This window comes from Harpia harpyja, chromosome 6 (genome assembly GCF_026419915.1).
Source record: "Harpia harpyja isolate bHarHar1 chromosome 6, bHarHar1 primary haplotype, whole genome shotgun sequence".
NCBI lineage: Eukaryota > Metazoa > Chordata > Aves > Accipitriformes > Accipitridae > Harpia > Harpia harpyja.
The window spans coordinates 69,063,478-69,081,532 of NC_068945.1; the positions used below are offsets into that span (position 1 = coordinate 69,063,478).

Below are 18,055 nucleotides of genomic sequence, written 5' to 3' on the forward strand. Positions count from 1 at the left end.
GAATCTCTGCTCCGGCGCCTGGAGCATCTCCTGCCCTCCTTCTGCACTGACCTGGGGGTCTGCAGGGCTGTTTCTCTCACATGTTCTCACTCCTCTCTCCGGCTGCAGTTTCTGTGCTCCAACAATGTTTTTTTTCCCTTCTTAACTATGTTATCACAGAGGCACTACCACCATCACTGATGGGCTCAGCCTTGGCCAGCAGCGGGTCCGTCTTGGAGCCGGCTGGCCTTGGCTCTGTTGGACATAGGGGAAGCTTCTAGCAGCTTCTCACGGAAGCCACCCCTGTAACCCCCCCACTGCCAAAACCTTGCCACGCAGACCCAATACACATAAATAGGAACTTGTAATTTTATTCTCGGTTGTTCAAGGAGTCTTTTGTTTTTACATTAGAAACTTGGACTCTACCATTTCATTATTTCACCAGCTTAGGCAATGTTAAAAAAGCAACCTAACAAGGGATTTGAATTTGAACCAAGAGGGAAGGTTTTCACCCTAGATTACCAAAAGGTGCACTTTCCTAATACATATTTATCTGTAAGGACATGCATGTTGGGCAGAGGAAGCTTTTCTTGAAAGATACAATACAAAACCTTTATCCTATCAATCACAGGGATGAATCCCACAATAAACATCTCTAGGGCTTCCCTGAGCTTCTCGGCTATTTCACATTTCTGATACTTTAAACACAAACATCAGAATTATAAACAGACAATCCCCCAAGGAGCAGGATCTGAACTTTTTTCTGTCCAGCTCTATAGGATACAGCACAGAAAAAACAAAACAACAAAAGGGTCAAGGGGGAAAAAACCCAACCAAAAAATTAAAAAACAAAGTGATTTGCTGGTCACCATTAAAGTGCATTCAGTTCCACCTCAGCTCTTCAACCCTGTGCTTACACTATTTTCACCCTCTCTCCCAAGGCCAAGCCCCATCGCGCTGGCTGGGGGAGCACGAGATCTTGCAGGCAGCAGACAAGCGACCGTTTGCTCTCAATCATTAGTTCACAGCGTGAAGGATGTTGAGAGCCCTGAGTTAGCTGAATGCCGCATTAGACAGCGGACTTTGTAACATCTGCTGTCATTCAGAAGAGGGATTTCTTCTCATCACAGTGCTAAGACTTGCCATGGGGGCACCGGGGAGCTCCATCGCCTTAGTACCACGTATCCTGTAGGTAGGTTACTGCCTTCAGGCAACACGTAATGTCTCATCTGGAAGACAGCTGACAATTTTGGCTCTGCTCATACAAATGTCACCCTGAAGATTTAAATCACCGAATGACGAAGCTGCAGTTGCATCTGCTGAAGCCAAAGGATTCGAGAACAACGCTCAGCAGCACACCGTTCAGGGCTGGCTCCCGCTGCCAACCTCTGGAGAGGCTCCAGCATCGAGAGAGAAATTCAGAGGGGGGAAAATAAAAAAAAATAAAAATCTCAAAACCCAAGGCAGAGCCCAGCCCTCCTACTGCCTTTCACGTGTGGGTATATACCACAGGGATCTGCTGCACCTCTACACAAGGGACATGCCCTCGCCGTACTTCAGGCACCACCGGGCAGCAGCTCTGCCACTTATTGCACATAAAACAAACAGAGAGAGCTGAGAGCAAGTGGAGAGATATTGTTTGGGACCAGCCATCTGGAGGGAAGCATCCTTGGACGTGCAGAGAGACCTGCTTCCTGCTTGGGCTTGAAAACTAGACGTGGTGATACCCTAGAGGAACACTACGGTAAGAGCTGGCTCACCTTCAGCGAGGAAGGAGCATGGGCAAAGTCAACCCTGATCTGGCAGCAGGTTGTCCTCACTGCTGGTGTTGAGCCAAAGCCTGCTGATGTTCACGGAAAGTCAGTAACCGGCTGCAGTGCCCCTAATTAGTCCTGAGCTTGCTGGGGACTTAATTTGCCTCCAGCTAGAGCACACAGGTCTCTCAAGGCAGTCGTCACTTGAGTTGTTAACACAAAGGTGGGATCCAGCGCTCCCACTGCAGAAACACAGACATCCGTATCCGAGGGTATCACCTCCAAATCCCTTTGCGGTCAGCAAAGATAGGCGCTCCCGAGGCACACCGGATCACCCCAGCACAGGCATCTAAAACACGACAGCGGAACCCTCCTCCAGAAGTACCTATTTCTCTTTGCTGACTGCAAAGGGAGTCTGGCTAGATCATACAGAGATGCTAGAGACAGGTAAAATTAGGCAAGATTAATCCCGCTCAAAGAGCGAGCGCTACAGCCTCAAAGACAGTGACAGTCTAACGGATCACCCCAGGAGACATGACAACTTCAAGCCAGTGCTACACGTTCCCTGAGCCTGTCTTTGCCCATGGAGAAGAGGAAGTGCTGCCTCATAAATACTATTTACACCAGTTTGCTTAAATTAAAATTAGTTTCTTGGGGGGAGGTAGAAGAGACAGATACTTCATACTGTGGGAGCTAAAGATATCGTCCTTCGTGGCCACCTTCACCCCTGTCAGTTGTAGGACAGGTACTGGATTAATCGCGGAGGAATATTTAGCTTGGCAATCTTCTCCAGTGCTCGCTGCCCGGCGGCTTTCCTCACCGTAACTCTGCAGAGCTGTGACAAACTCAGAGGCGTTTCTAAAATGAGAAAAGAGGATCCAAAGTCAGGGCTGCAGCTCAGCGGACAGCTGATCTTCCCACGAGAGCACAGACCTGCCAGGAGGGTGACGCCTGGCACCGTCCCTGCTGTGATCACAAGCCTGGCTCTGCTCGCAAGCGCTCGACCTCCCGCAGCAGCCAGGCCCAAGGAAGGCACTGCAGAGCCATGGACATGCTCTCCCAGGGCTCATCCCGATGCAAATCCCACCAGAAATACTCAGCACGGCTGCAGTGCACTTCTCCCAGTTCCCTTCCTTGCCTGCATCCCCTGAAGCCCAGCGGTGCCCGTTGGATCAACTGCTCTGATCCACTGGGGCTATCCAAGACTTTCAGATTTCCCTTAGCGATGCTGTATTAAGCCTCAGCCACACTGTATATAGGTACAAAACCTACTTCCAACACTTCTCTACTGCTCTGTTTCTCCATCGAAGGACTGCGTTAACCCTTTTCACTCAGCACTCTGCTGAGATCTCCAAGAAAACTCCCCAAGCCCCTTCCAAACAGCCCCCAATCTGCAGCCCACAGCCTCAACACTGGGTGTCGATGCTCATGCATGGACCTACAGTGACAATCGGGCACGCTGCTCTGGAAGCAGTCATTTTGAAGAAGCTGCTATCCCTACCCCCACAGCCTTGGCAATCACCAGCCTCCAAGATCTGCATCTGTTCTGGATCTAGTCCCGACTTTAATGATACAAATCAAAAGGAAAAAAAAAATACTAATAAAGCTAGCACAGTACTTTTGCAACAGTCTGCGTTGAAAAGCAACTACACGTGCAGTTCTGCCAGCTGGGTTTAGTGGGCAGTAAACTCTGGCAAGATATAAGGAGTATTTATGGGCACGTAGGATTCAACCTCTTCAGCCAGCTCAGCTGCAGCCAGACCAGCACACTTCACCGCTCTCTAGGAAAAGAGAGCAATGAATAACTTGGAGGAGAGACTGCTACAGGAAGAACAGAAGTCAGGGGGAGAAGGAGTTATAAGGTGCTCACCACACAAAGGACTGCAAAGCCAGAAAATTCTTTATTATTCTATAAGGAAGAAATTTTTCATCCTATAATGAAGAATTTTTTTATGAGGAGGGTGGTGAGACACTGCAACAGGCTGCCCAAAGAAGGTGTGGATGCCCCATCATTAGAAGTGTTCAAGGTCAGGTTGGACAGGGCTTCGAGCAACCTGACATAGTGAAAGGTGTCCCTGCCCATGGCAGGAGGCTTGGACTAGATGACCTTTAAAGGTCCCTTCCAACCCAAACCATTCTGTGATTCTGTGATTCTACGATGTTTAGGATCATGTAGCGCAGCAGCAGTCTGCAAATGCTCAGAAGGGTCTGTGAATTACTCCTCTGACGTCCTTTAAGGGTAACCAAGACAAAGATTGATTTAAAGCCACCCTCAAACGTCAGTCAAATGTCTCCTCCAAAATCACACAGCCAGCACAGCTAAAGTTTAACACGTTTCCTGCCCCAAATAAAATGAGTTTTCAACCAGACAATTTCCTTGACCTGACTTAATGCACCAAAGCATAAATGCTGATGCTGACACATGAGAGGGACCTGAATTCAGCGAGGGCATGATTTGGACCATCTTACCACTATCATTCAACCACAATTAAGCAGAGCTAGGCTACAGCCAGCTGGCGTACATTTGCCACCAAGAACTCTACACCTTCACAGAAAAATGATCAGGGACCTACAAATCAAAGTGGACTGAGAATCATGATGTGGAGCAATGGAGTTGGCAGTCACTGAATTCCTGGGGCAGGGAATCATATCTCACTTACTTTCGTAGTACTCAAAGCACTTTGCTGTGGGACTGCTGCTCCAGGTGTAATCCGACGGCTTCTTTCCTCGGTTGTCCCTTGCGTAAATGTTTCCTCCAAATTCAATCAGCATCTCCACAAGATCTACATTTTTCACTTTTGCTGCGTGGTGGAGGGCTGTTTCATGAAGTTTAGCAGCATTCACATTTGCCCCTGAGGCCAGAAAGAAAAATAAACCTGTTCATGAAAGCCTTCCTTGACCCAAACGTTAAGAGTGGTTTGACTGGAGAAAAAAATTCTGTTAAAACACGCACAAGCAACTAGAGCGAGATCCAAACAAAACAGCACAAACAGGAAACCAAACTGCTGACCACGTTCTCGGTGCTGGCAATGCACGAGTTTTCTTCTCTGGCTTTATGTTTTCCTTGCAGAGAAAGGATTTTAGTCCATGTTACCAAGTAAATAAGCTGCCGAGTGCGAAGTTCAGAATTGCTTCCTCCTGATCTGTGCTGTCCAAAGCCAGCAAAGAGCCATTCCCAGTTGTCTCAGTGGAGTGCTCCCACTCGCGGCTAACAGTGACATCTTTGTTAACTATTTTAACAGAAATACCCCGGACCCATGAGAAGTTGCAGCTCGCCATCAGACGTCACTGCGGGATCAAGTCTTAGTTACAGATTTTTTTTCTAAGAAAGTTTGGCTTTTATAAGCTGACAGCAAAAGGTTCTTCCAATCCCCCCACAACCGCTTGCATTTTATCAGTGGATTTGTTCAGCGGAGGTGAGCTGAACCTCACTGAATTCAAACAACTGGCTTTTAGATATGTGTAGCCACAATGAAATCCCTTTATAACCAATGAGGAGAAACAGGCATTTCTGTGGAATTAATTAAAGGGTGCCCAAGACAAGAAACTGGAGGGGCTGGGAACAGGCTAGCTTAGATGAGTAATTTTTAAACAACTAACGTTCAACAAAACAAATCCCCATCCCTGGGCCAAATAACCTCCTGGTAAGCACAGGCAAAGACAAGAAGTCCAAATCCAAATCCCCAAAGTTAGCAGCAAGAAAACTGGGATGTGAAACCTGGAGCACAGAACGCTGACTTGAACATCCAGCGAACTCATCTGGGCATAACACTAACCAGATCTCCCTGAGGTATGAAGTGACTTCATCTCTGGTTTTCTGTACAACATCAAATCTTAACATCTCTCCCTAACACCTATCCAAAACCATAAGACTGTGCTACCAAAGCTGAACACATGCCCACCAGTTGATACCACTTTTGGGAAGAAGTTGAAACTTTGCTCTAGGGGGCTGAAGAGGTCTGAATTTTATTAAAGTAATAGAATGGGAATGTCACTGGGAACATCACAAACTGGATATTGACAGGCATACACTGAAAAAACCCTTAAGCATTAAGCTTTGCTCACGTAAAGGCAAAAACCTTTCACCTTTGTCATCTATATTATGCTGTGAATGAATAAGCTCTTCGACAAGAACACCACGGCGGAGCACCGAGTGAAATGCCGTGCACAGACACCACCGTCTCCTGCCCACCCAGAAGCAAACCCTGTGGCTGCCATACCTGCTTTGAGCAGCAACTTTGCACAGTCCAGATGCTCCCTGGCACAGGCCACGTGTAGGGGAGTCCCGAAATGGCAGTCGTGAGCCTCCAAGTTCGCACCGACATCGATGAGGAGCTGCACGCACTCTGAGCTACCTTTAGAAAGGGAAGATGTGAGTGAAAAGAAAGAACGCAGCTCAAACAAGAGCGTATGGCATGCTGAGATCAGGTTGACCCACAAACAGCCTGTTTAGTATTTGGGGTGATGGCTGCAAAATAGAAATGCTTGTCAGCCAACACAATACTCTCTAGGACCAAGACGGAGACCAGGACACAAGAAATAGAGTCACATCTGCACGGCACTGAGCTAGAGCTAACAGGTCTCACAGGGAGTCCGGTCAAACAAACCTGAATTCAAGGGTTTGCACTAAATCACCTGTTGTTCGTGGAGCTGGTTGTATTGCTGATACTGCCCTGGGTGGATTAGATCACCTTCAAGACCACTCCAGCTTTACTTTTTCCAATGCTAATAATGTGACTTAACAGAAAGCAGGCAGTCGTCATCATCAAGCCTTAAGAAAAAGGCTTAAGGAGGAAAAGCTAAGCAAGAGCTCACAGCTACGTATTTAAGTAACTACCTGTTTGTCAAAAATGCTGTCTCCCACAGCCTTCATAGTCGAAGGGAAACTCTGTCCAGGACAGCATACAACAAAAACAGTGAAGGGGAGGAGAGAGGAGGTATTACATCTTACAAAGAGGAAGCCAAGGCACAAGATTAAAAGATTTGGTCACAATCATCTAACAGGGACATTGCTGCTCTCACATCCAGGCTTTCCTACTGTTGAGTCCATGCAAGTGTAAGTTCAGGGGAGGAATTACACTTAAATACCCTTCTGCCGCTCCCCCTGCCTCTGCGGCTGTCACAGCCACCCCGATGCTTCCTCCTGCTCCGTAACCCAGATCCAAATGTCCAGAAGAAGCTTGAGTAGAGGACAGGGGGAGCAGAGAGCAGCTGGCATGCACCAGCTGGGACATTATTTTGGCCCCTGCAGTCTTCTCTTATCCCCTGGATAGACCCTCCAGCTGGAAAAGGCTGTCAGAGGGACGAGGAGCAGTACAGGCAGCAGCACTGCCCAACAGTCCCTGGCACCTTCTTTCCACCTGACAGCCTCCTCCAACAGCTCTGAACAACCAGGAGGGGTCTAGGACAGGACTACCTGATTAAGATGGTCTTGTGTCTTAATCAGAGCAATTTATTCCATCTCAATTTGGATCAGAGGGAAAGGATGCAAACTCCCCTCTGCTCACAAGAGCAAAGCTACTTTTTTGATTGAAGGTTTTCTAATAGACCACCAAGAAGCTGGTGTTTTATCTGCCTCAGATCTTATCCCGTGTCTGTCATGTGGGATAAAAGCACCCAACACAACGGATGGCTTTATTCACCCGATACCACAGCACCTTGCATTCGGAATTCAACGGGAGATGTGCCCACGTAAGGCTGATGTATTTGCAAGCTGTAATGGTCTGATGAGCAACAACAGCTTACAGTCAATTTAGGATACTTGGCAGCTGCTTTTTTTTCCCCCTCAGGTTGCAAATAACCATGTAAAGATAAGACCACGAGGGCTTACCATTCATGCAGGCTTCATGGAGAGGAGACGCTGTGTAAAGGGGAGGGTTCACCTTGGCACCGTGGGACAGCAGCACTTTCACACACTCTATGCTACCCGAGGCACAGGCGTCACAGAGCGGAGTGCTGCCATCAATATTCCTGGCATCCACCTTCAAGGCAGAAAAAAAAAGTTAGGTACCCGCAGGCTGCTGTGTGGCAGTACTCTCTTGCCTACATTTCCACTTCTTTTAATCCTAGAAATATTCTGGGCTAGGGAAAGAGTTGGTTGCTACTGCCAGCAACCTGGCTTGCGCTGTTCCCATCATTCTCAGGGCACAGACGCACATTAATGTCACAAGTTTAGGCTATTATTTCCACCATTATATTTTTCTACCACTCTCCTGCTGAAGGTTACAAGCCTTGCGCTGAGTAACACAACGCAACTCCTCGTCTGCTTTAGTGCAAAGCTCAGCTTCATCTGTGGACTCAGCCAAGCCGGCTGACTTTGCACTGAGAAGGACTAGGGACAGTACACGTGCTCCACTTCGCCAGCTTTGCTCGGAGCATGGCTGTCTTCAGCGTGTGAGAAGTCACAAGCCCTTGAAGACAGTTGTCGCCAGCTATATCCAGAGACTCTGTTTGGCTGATTTTTGTTTCCATTATAAAAATAAAAGTAACAGAAGAAATGAAAGAATAAATATAAGTCCCCTCTGGGAGCTACGTGTCCCCTGCTACCCTTCTGGCGCCTTGATTCATCCCAGTTAGCTTTACATACTTGAGTCATCTAAACTAGATTTCTAGTCACCCTGGGCTCTGTCGATAGTCAGTGAAGAGAGGAGGAGACACAGAAGTACTTCCAGGCGGTTGTTTAAGTCCTCATCAAGCTCAAACACCCTCTGAAAAGGCCTGCCATCCTCTGCTGACTGTCAAGAAAGCCCAGGGTGATGAAGAAGAGCCTTGAGCTAGATGGGGAGAAACCAGATCTCAGAAATAACTTCAGACATCAAGATGAAGTCCCCAGTTGGATCAGACCCAAATACACACCTGGGCGCCTGCAGCCAGCAGGAGCTTGACACATTGCGTTTGCCCTCGCAGGCTCGCCTCGTGCAACGGGGTGATAGAGTCGTAGGTGACTGCGTTGACGCAGGCTCCGCTCTCTATCAGTTGCTGGAGCTGCAGGATTTCTCCCCGCCTGGCTGCTTCATGAACCGGTGTTCGATCGGCCCAGAAGCCTAGAGAGGAAATAATAAATACATAAATAAATAAAACAATACATACATGTGGAGCAAACGGGTCTCTGTGCTGGAGAAAAGCAGATGGGGAACACAGGGGGGCAGCTAGAAGAGAGAGCTGGGAACGAGAAACTTATTCCACGCCGTGCCCCCACTCGGCATGTGATTTTAAGTTAGGTGCTTCATGTTTGTGCGTTCCCCATTGACTACTACCCTTGCGGGGACTGTTTGTAATGCTGGGTTCCCTTACAGTTTCTGAAATGCTTTGCTATACTTGCTTGAAACTTTATCTAAGTACAAACCCAGCAGCATTCATTAGGTCCATATTCATCCCACTGCGCTCTTAACTGTTTAGCATTAGGAGCACTGGTCCTCCTGCCTCCATCTAAAATCACTGGAAACGGGACACCTTCAGAGAGCAACTCAGCCCCCTAAGAACTATCTTCCCAAAAAGTCAACGGAGTTTTGACAGTGAAGTTGCTAGCTTCAATGTCTTCGCTGAGCATCTACACTTACATGGGGCAAGTCTGGGCTTAGCTTCCCAGTACTAACTGACATCATCATCTCCTTTCAGGTGTGTTTAGCTTTGAAGGAAGCAATGAGTAAAGAACAGCCCTGCACATTTTCACACATCCTTCAGCAAGATAAATGCATCCTCCCTGTAAAAACACAGGCCTCGGTACCCTGCGAAAGCAGGCGTTATATGAACAGTATGGTACTGTCTGCATACAGGTCAATACTAAAAACCATCGGCAAAACAGACCTCACAGCTATAGTTCCTGCCCTTTGAATACAAGGTCCGTAAGACCCCCATTTCAAGGCAGGCACTTACAGCTGTGGAGTGGGAGAAAAAGGATGATTTGCCTTATTTTTTAAAAAATAAACACCTTGTTATGTATTTCAGTTGGACTGACCAGCCCTCCTCTCTCCATCCCTAAACACAGCATTTTATTTACCAGCATAAAGCACTAAATGCTAACAGAAGCCAGTGGTTATGAAAGATGGCGCAGACTCCAAGAATAACACAATGCTGAGGTGTACGGTGGACTGAAACCACCCCCTGAAAGGGAATCACGAGGACCAGCATTTTCATTTTCACAGCACACAGTATGTGCAGGCTTTTTTTTCTTTGCTTGTTAGATCCTCATTCCCTTTGCCAATATCCCTGGGCAGGCTGTTTTTCCTTCCCTGGAGCTTCTCGTGGTTTATGTCAGGAGAAGCAAGAAGTCCAAACGAGGATGGAGCTGTCAAATTGCCAGCCACCGAGCAGCATCACTTTGTCACCAACAGGACCAAGAATAAGAGGAATAAGCTCCAGCAGCATTGCATTAAGGGCTTATTATACAGCCCAAAAAACCAAACTTGCAAACTGCAGGCTCCTGGGATTTTTTCCCTCCTACTGCACAATTCCTTATGGGGCAGGCTCACGTGAGAGATAACATCATCACTCCCTATGGATGCCGCTCACACATCCACATCCAGCCAGCTCCACCTGGGGTTACGGAGCGGGAGGGAGACTGCAGCTGCGGCCAGACCTCCTAAATCTGCAGCACAGCATCGCTCAAGACTCAACGGCTCAGCCTTGCCAGCTGAAGCACGACACAAGGGGAGCACGGCCGGTTTCTGATGCAACTCGAGAGCATCCCTACCAAGGGGACCAGCCGTGCAGCACAGATTTGCACCCGCAACGGTCCCTCTGCGGGCTTGGCCCGCTGCTCCAGCCTGCTGTGCCCCATCCCAGGGTCACGATTTCTCAGCAGCCGTGCAAGCAGCTTTGTTACCTCCAGCCCTGCGGAGGTAACCTGGTAGGAGGAGGCAGGGTTTGGGTCTTCTGGGGTGTTACGTGGCTCCCACCCGCCATCTCCCTCCAAGGAGGGAGCCATCCCCTCTCCTCCAGCTCCCCAACACCGCCTCTTTGGATCACACACGCAGGCTAGTTCACGGAGGAACAATGATAATTCCCCATGCCCAGAAGCAGGGGCTCTCCCGAGAGCATCTTCACCTTCCTCTCATCCCCTGCCTTGGGAGAGGCCGCTCGCTCCCAAAACCACCCTGTCCACCCCCAAAACCATCCTGCCCACCCCAAAACCGCCCTGTCCACCCCAAAACCGCCCTGTCCACCCCTAAACCATCCTGCCCACCCCCAGAACCACCCTGTCCACCCCCAGAACCACCCTGCCCACCTCAAAACCATCCTGACCACCCCAAAACCCATCCTGACCACCCCCAAAACCACCCTGCCCACCTCTAAACCACCCTGCCCACCCCAAAACCACCCTGCCCACCCCAAAACCATCCTGCCCACCCCAAAACCACCCTGCCCACCCCCAAACCATCCTGCCCACCCCCAAACCACCCTGCCCATCCCCAAAACCACCCTGCCCACCCCTAAACCACCCTGCCCACCCCCAAAACGCGCCGCTAACGCCGGCCCCGCAGCTAAACGCCCGCGTCTCTGCCCGGAGCAGACCAAGCCCAACCACCCCACGACCGCGCCGCCGCCACCCACGCACTGATCTCGCCCCGCAGGGAGCCGCTGCTGGCGGGGCTCTCCATGGCCCGGGCCCGCCGGCTCCGGCCTCCTCCGCCCCGTTCCGTTCCGTTCCGTTCCGTCCCGTCCCGTCCCGTCCCGTCCCGCTCCGCCTCCGGGCCCCCGGCTCCGGCCGCGGCGGCCGCCGGGAGTTGTAGTGGCCCGGGCGGCGCGGGTGAGGCGGGCTGCTGGGAGCACTGGTGCGGGCGTACTGGTGTGTGCGGGGAGGGGGGTACTGCGGGTACCGGGTGTGGGGGGAGACTGGGATTGCTGGAAGTACTGGTGTAGGGGGGGAGGAGGTACTGGGGGGGGGAGACTGGGATTGCTGGAAGTACTGGTGTATGGGGGGAGGGGGTACTGGGGGGGGAGACTGGGATTGCTGGAAGTACTGGTGTATGGGGGGAGGGGGGTAGTGGTTGGAGGAGAAGGGGTAGTGGAGGTACTGGTGTGTGCAGGGAGGGGGTACTGTGGGTACTGAGGGGGGAGACCGGGATTGCTGGAGGTACTGGTGTGTGTGGGGAGGGGGTACTGAGGGGGGAGACCGGGATTGCTGGAAGTACTGGTGTATGGGGGGAGGGGGTGCTGGTTGGAGGAGAAGGGGTAATGGAGGTACTGGTGTGTGCAGGGAGGGGGTACTGTGGGTACTGAGGGGGGAGACTGGGATTGCTAGAAGTACTGGTGTACAGGGGGAGGGGGTACTGGTTGGAGGAGAAGGGGTAGTGGAGGTACTTGCGTGTGCGGGGAGGGGGTGCTGTGGGCACTGGTATATGTGGGGAAGGGTACTTGGGGGACTGGGGGTGGAAGGGGATACTGGGGGCACTGGTGTGGTGGGAGGGGTAGTGAATGTACTGGTGTATGTGGGGAGGGGGTACTGGGGACACTGCTGTATGGGGAATGGGTACTGGGGGGACTGGTGTATGTGGCGAGGAGGGTACTGGTGTGTGGTGGGAGGGGGATATTGGGAGCATTGGTGTATGCAAATGTGGTACTGGGGCACTGGTGTGTGTGGGCAGGTGGCATCTGGTGCGTGGGGAAAGGGTACTGGTGCATGTGGGAAAGCAGTCTTTGGGGGAACTGGAGTGTGGGAAGGGATACTGGGATCACTGGTGTGTATGTGGGGAGGGGGTAGTGGTGGCACTGGTGCAAAGAAACCAGGGTGCTGACAGCAGGTAGGGGAGGCTGGAGGGGCCCATGAAACTGGTGTAGGACACGGGGAGATGCTGGGAAGGTGATCTGGGGACACAGGGTGTTTTGGGGGGAGGTAGGGCTGGGGGTCTGGGGATTGAGCACAGCTGGGGAGGGGGCTCAGCGTGGAGGGAAGGGACAGGCTGGGACGGCCACCGTGCAGCCGTGGGATGGGGTGCAGGAGCCAGGTGAGAATGTGTTTGGGGGAGTTGCTGTAGCAAAGAGAGGTTTGGGGTGTGCTGGAGCAGACTGGAGAGAGCACTGGGGAGGGGTAGAAGTGGGGCAACTTGTGTGCCAAAAATGTGGTGGGACTGTTTTCCCTGGGTCCCAGACGGCAGCAGAGTCCAGTCAGGTCCCAGGGCTAAGTGAGCTGCTCTTCTAGAGTCACCAGGACCAGAGGGAGTTCATTGGTAATTATGTCGTTGATGATATTACCTCCTGTAAACAGCATGTCACACCTGCAACGCGGAGCAGGGAGCCAGGCCTCCTGGCCTCTCCGTAAGGGCTGGCATTTCTTAGCTATTTATATTATGGTTGAGCTCCCCAGTTTTGCTGGGTGATCCTGTCGATGGCGGCTCTGCAAAATTTACTAGTAGGTAAGACAGCAGAAACAGAAGCACAGAAAGGTGAAGTGATTTGCCAAAGATGACAAAAAGAAATCAGTGCAAGGCTGAAACTACAGCCTGAATCGCTTGATTCCCACTTGCTTCACCCAGGAGAGTGCAGCCCTTCTCTACCACTTCTCCGCTGTCTACCCCAGATTTCTGCTCTCTCAGGGTGGGAGCTAGGGTAAGATGCATTCCTTAAAATCTTTATTTTAAAGCTTCCAAAATAACTCTGCCCACATGGAGGCAGCAGCAGAACCTGCAGGAAACATCCACGTACCAGGCTTGATCATGCTGATGAAACCATCAACAGCGTTGCTGGTGTCTCGGGTATCTGGTCCCCATCACATCAGCTCACCTGCCGCAGGGACATGGCTCCAAGCATATCCTTTTCCTCGGTTCAGGAGCCCTGCACAGCAACTGCATCTCATCAACAAATTGCTGATCAGTTACCCAGGGTCACGGAGTGGGAGAGAAGCCACAGCAACCAAACTGCAGGAGACTGGAGCCAAATGTCAGCATATCACACTCAGAATATGAACATAAATGTCACCAGCTGCCCTAAAATCTTTCCCATTCTCCTCTGTTTCTCCCATCTTACCACCTAGGACTAAAACCGAACAGCCAGGTAATACACAGACTTCATCTTCCACCTTCCCCTCCTCCTCCATCTGTAAATTACTGTTCTTTGCAGTAGAGACGTAGGAGAAAGAACACAAGGCTCTACAGTGATCTGCTGTTCATCTGTGGATTTTCTTCCCCTGCGTGCCAGGTTCCCCCTCCTGCCCCACACTCGTGTAGTCACATCCAGAAACACAAAGCATTTGTTGTCCTAATTCCCAATGGATTATTTAGGTAGCTGATATTTATGAGGACTTTGTAAGAGGCCTTGGTGCCTGTATGTTTGTTTTGCCTTGGCAAAGCAATTTACCCAAAGAGAAACCAGACCTGTGGGTTGGTGTCTGTGTGGGCAAGGAGTTAAATCTGGGTGCTGTTTTGAGAAGTGCAACTTGACTCTGCACTGCCTGAACTCTAAAAAAGGTGCCACAAACTCAAAACACTGACACCTTGCATTTTCGCTAGCGGAGCCAAGCTTTGTCAAGCTTGCGCAAGTGCCATGCGATAGTGTTGTTAACCTTTTCTCATTTACATCCAGGTCTTGGAAGAAGCAGCATGTATCAGCTTTGTTGCGTGTCCTACTTTTATTACACTCCCAGTCTTGCAGTTTTCCCCTGATATCCTTCCCAAATTGCTGGAGTAAGTAAGCACGGAGACATAAGAAATGGATTAAAAACAGAGACCAAAAAAATCCCCTTCACCCCAACCAATCTCTGCAGGAGTAGATCTGCAAAGAGAGCTGCTCCTCCAAGGAGAGATTCTGCAGGATTCCTTCAGTTCATGGTCCTGCCGTACATTTGCAATTCTGTTCATGTTTTTCATTTTGCCCACCTGCTTTGCATTTGTATGTGCGCTTCTCAAGTGGTTGGGAGCTATGCTCTAGGGTACACAGGAAGCTGAAGAACACCTGCTTCCCCCTTCCATCCACAGCAGGATAAAAGATGAAACCATATTTGTTTAAAAAACCCAAACATTAAAATTACATTTTTAGAAAAAGTAAAATTCTACTGCTTCTTGCTATTCTGCAGTGACTACACTTCTAAAATAGAAATCTGCCCTGCGCTTGTTCTCCACTTTGATGGAAAAATCAATGTTTTCCAGCAGTGGACATTTTTCTCCTGAAAATATTAATTTTGAAGGAAACAAATTTTCCTTTGCTGGAGGATGATATTAACTCCAGTGGGAAACTTCTGGTCAACACAGTGGTAGACATGCTGCCACTTTCATGTAGTAAGAAAATCAAGTGTATGTGCACTAACTGCATAAAAACTAAAATTGCTACACCCTGTCAGCTGCAACAGTATGAGGATTAGCCCAGGATGGGACCTCTCAAAACGTGAGATGTTATTTTTTATGTCCGTATGTTGCAGCCATTCATTCCACCCTCAAAGGCAGGACGAGAGAGCTGTGTAATTGTGTTTAAATTTTTCTGGGTTTCCATTCCCTATTTAAAGATGCAAAGAGCTGGCATGTCAGCACCATAACAGAAACCCAGACAAGAGGGCTGGAAGTGATCTTGGAAAACCACGTAAATTCTCTCACTTCTTGCCCCAAGGTGGGTCGAGGGATGAATTTAAGAAGTGGATAAACTCATCTGCTTAGTGCAGGAGAATTGCAGGTAGTGCCGGGTAGAGATGGAAGTACTCTGCGGACCTGCATATAACGTCAGCTGTAGTTCAGACAGTGCTGGGGGTTAATCAGCTGTAGATAATGAAATTATTATACAGACAATAATATGAAGAGATAAGTGCTGTGTCTGCCTCAGTTTGATAAGATCAGGAGTAAGTGTTCCTATTTCAAAACATATCCCTATATACACAACACCTGAAAGCAGAAGGCTAAGAACAATGACATTTTAACGTTCCCAAATTCCTTATCTGGCCTCCAGCAAACCACTCTCTGCCTCAGTTTTCTCCTCCATAAAATATGGATATTACTGATTTATAACATCTGCCTGATGGAGGAGTTTAAGCATCACTGAACGGGCTGATGTGGCTCATGGCAGGAGAAACTTTATTCCCTGAGACCAGCCAGCACCTCTTCAGCCTCACCTGGCTTTTCTGTAGGGAGAATGCAGGATTGCATGGAAGGAGATAGATTAGAGGTTGGAAATAGCACAGTCAAAGTGGGAAAGAAGTGGTTGTGGAGGAGGATCATGGATACGATATAAATTTCCATCTATAAGAAAGTAATCCACTGTAAATATCACTTAGCTGAACAGGATCACTTGCCTGCATGTGCAGATAGTCTGAAATAAGACTGGTACGACCAACTCCAGCCTCACACAAGCCATTATCAGCTCTGAAGATAATAACGATTGCAAATGCTCCCTCTGTTTAATTACTACAGGACTGATTACTGCAAAAGAAGAAAAAGATACTCTGTTTAGGAGATCTGCATGGTCTTGAACACATGGCCTCGTTTTGCCATGATCAAACGGTAGCATTTTGGTTATAGAAAGAGCTTGTATCTCCTCGCTCCAGTCTTGCGCCTGGTAAGGAGTAATAATTGGTGTTTAGACTCTCTCTTCAGAGACTGTCAGGCTTACATTGCAAAAATATAGGATAAGCAGCACAGCTATTAATAACTACCTCAATAATGATTTTTAAAAAATGGGGAAAAATTGGTAAAGGGAATTAAAAAAAAATCACTTGCTCACCACTGAAAATGCTCATCTGCACTTTGTCACATTCTTGTCATCTTTGACTCATTTCCTGAGTGGACCTTGTAGCTGCCTGTGCAGTGTGCGGTTTTACACCGTTGTGAAAACACTGTAAAACAAGCTGGGTTTTGTTAGAGGCTTTTGTAGGGGGTTGTTTGTTTGTTTGAACAACTTTGCTTCTGATTCCCCAATGCCGCTAGAACTATTTAAATGTTTGTCATCACAACTTGATCAAGAGGTTGGTTTCTTAGGAAGTTGCAAGATGCGAAAATAGACAAGAAACCAAACACAAGAATAAATCAAACCAGAAACTGAAAATCTTAACTGTGCTTTACTGCGGGAGGTGTACACTGCATGAATACACCGTGAGCAGATACCGGAGTTCAATGGCAGTGAATATACAACGCATTTTCCAGCAAACACAAGAAGCAGCATGTCACTAATGGGCATGTCGTGAAGTGGAGAGTTATTTGGGATTTCCTCGAAGAGACGAAAGACTCTTGACAGATCAGTAGGCTCGGAAAATGTGCTGGCCTATCTAGATAAGCGTATGCTGGGAAGGTAAGAAGGAAGATTTTGAGGGAGAAGACTCAATCAGCTATTTCTCTGGGAGGAATAATCCTCTGCATTTAATCTCAATCTGTCTGTCACCTGCAGACTTGCAAAGCATATGAGAAATGTTACAGACATTCTCAGAGAAACCACATACTCGTCCCATTGTGCTGGAGGATTCCTGCATCTGTATAGAGCTGGAGATAGTATTCACGGTGGTATTTTTGAAGACTTTCCCCTATTACTGAAAGACATGACAAAATTAAAGGTCTTGGGCAAAATTTGGTTCTCTTGCTGCAAGATCCCAAAGTGATTATGGGAGTTTTGCTTGAGTTGAGTGAAGGATGGGGCAAGACAGCTTTATGGGGGATGACATACACTTTGACAGTGTTGTAGAATAAACTGTTGTTGTTCTTGGGTCAAGAAGTTCCTGACTTTGCATTTCATGCTTTTCCTTGCAGTTTGGTTTGAAAACAGAAAATTTTTACAGAAAATAAGAGTAGAGCAGAAATGAGTGGGAGCAAACCTCTTTCTGTCCACCTGGATTAAACCAGAAGGGCTCAAACTTTGTGGTCATGTGCAGCAGCCATTTCTGAGCTAGCTGCCTGCTCCCACCCCTTCTCAGGTGCCCAGAAGTCTTTGCATAAACTTTTCATGTTCTGAACATAACACCTTTAAAAAGACCTCTGCAGTTTTTCTGGGCATACCAGCAAGAATGACCAAACATGACGGGCTACCAAAGAGGTCAAACAAGCCCACAAGTTCTCTTTTCCCACTTTCTCTTTCAGTTAAGGTCCTGGGCAATACTTCCCAACCCAAATGGCTCTGAACCCGATATTTTACCACAGCACATCAGAAGTTCCTCAAACGACAAATGTTGGGGCCTATCTGACCCTCCAGATTGGCCTGGTGATGCTGCATCTAGGGAGGCTTCTGGTTCAGGCTCATTTCTGTTCAAAACCAGGCAATTTCTTGGCACAGACTTGTACAAAAAGATCACTCAGGACCAGTCCTGCTCTGCTTCATTCCTGAAAGCACTACCTGGGAAGGCAAACTTCATCTTGAAATAAAACCATGCTAGGATCCCACTGTGACAGAAGCCCATCTTGCCTCTTCTCCCTGCTGTA

The 18,055-nt window shown here is 48.8% G+C and overlaps 1 protein-coding gene and 1 long non-coding RNA gene across 2 annotated transcripts; one reads left to right on the top strand and one right to left on the bottom strand.

Moving 5' to 3' along the window:
- Positions 1–334: 334 nt before the first annotated feature.
- Positions 335–11,412, bottom strand: ASB13 (ankyrin repeat and SOCS box containing 13). The gene is made up of 6 exons (XM_052790376.1): positions 11,290–11,412; positions 8,589–8,776; positions 7,564–7,714; positions 5,954–6,088; positions 4,394–4,585; positions 335–2,591 (listed from the first exon to the last, which is right to left on the bottom strand). The coding sequence occupies exons 1-6, from the start codon at positions 11,330–11,332 to the stop codon at positions 2,464–2,466; spliced, it is 837 nt and encodes a 278-aa protein (XP_052646336.1). The 5' UTR covers positions 11,333–11,412; the 3' UTR covers positions 335–2,463.
- Positions 11,413–16,563: 5,151 nt separating this feature from the next.
- On the top strand, positions 16,564–17,354 carry LOC128143298 (uncharacterized). Its single transcript, XR_008235710.1, has 2 exons — positions 16,564–16,937; positions 17,034–17,354. It is a non-coding gene; the product is annotated as an uncharacterized LOC128143298 (long non-coding RNA).
- The last annotated feature ends 701 nt before the right edge of the window (positions 17,355–18,055 follow it).

Coding starts and splice junctions, on each gene's coding strand:
- ASB13 (XM_052790376.1), bottom strand. CDS start 11,332: ATGGAGAGCCCCGCCAGCAGCGGCTCCCTGCGGGGCGAGATCA. Junction 8,777..11,289: donor CTCCCTGCGGGGCGAGATCA/GTGCGTGGGTGG, acceptor TTTCCTCTCTAG/GCTTCTGGGCCGATCGAACA. Junction 6,089..7,563: donor CCATGAAGCCTGCATGAATG/GTAAGCCCTCGT, acceptor CCCTTTCTAAAG/GTAGCTCAGAGTGCGTGCAG.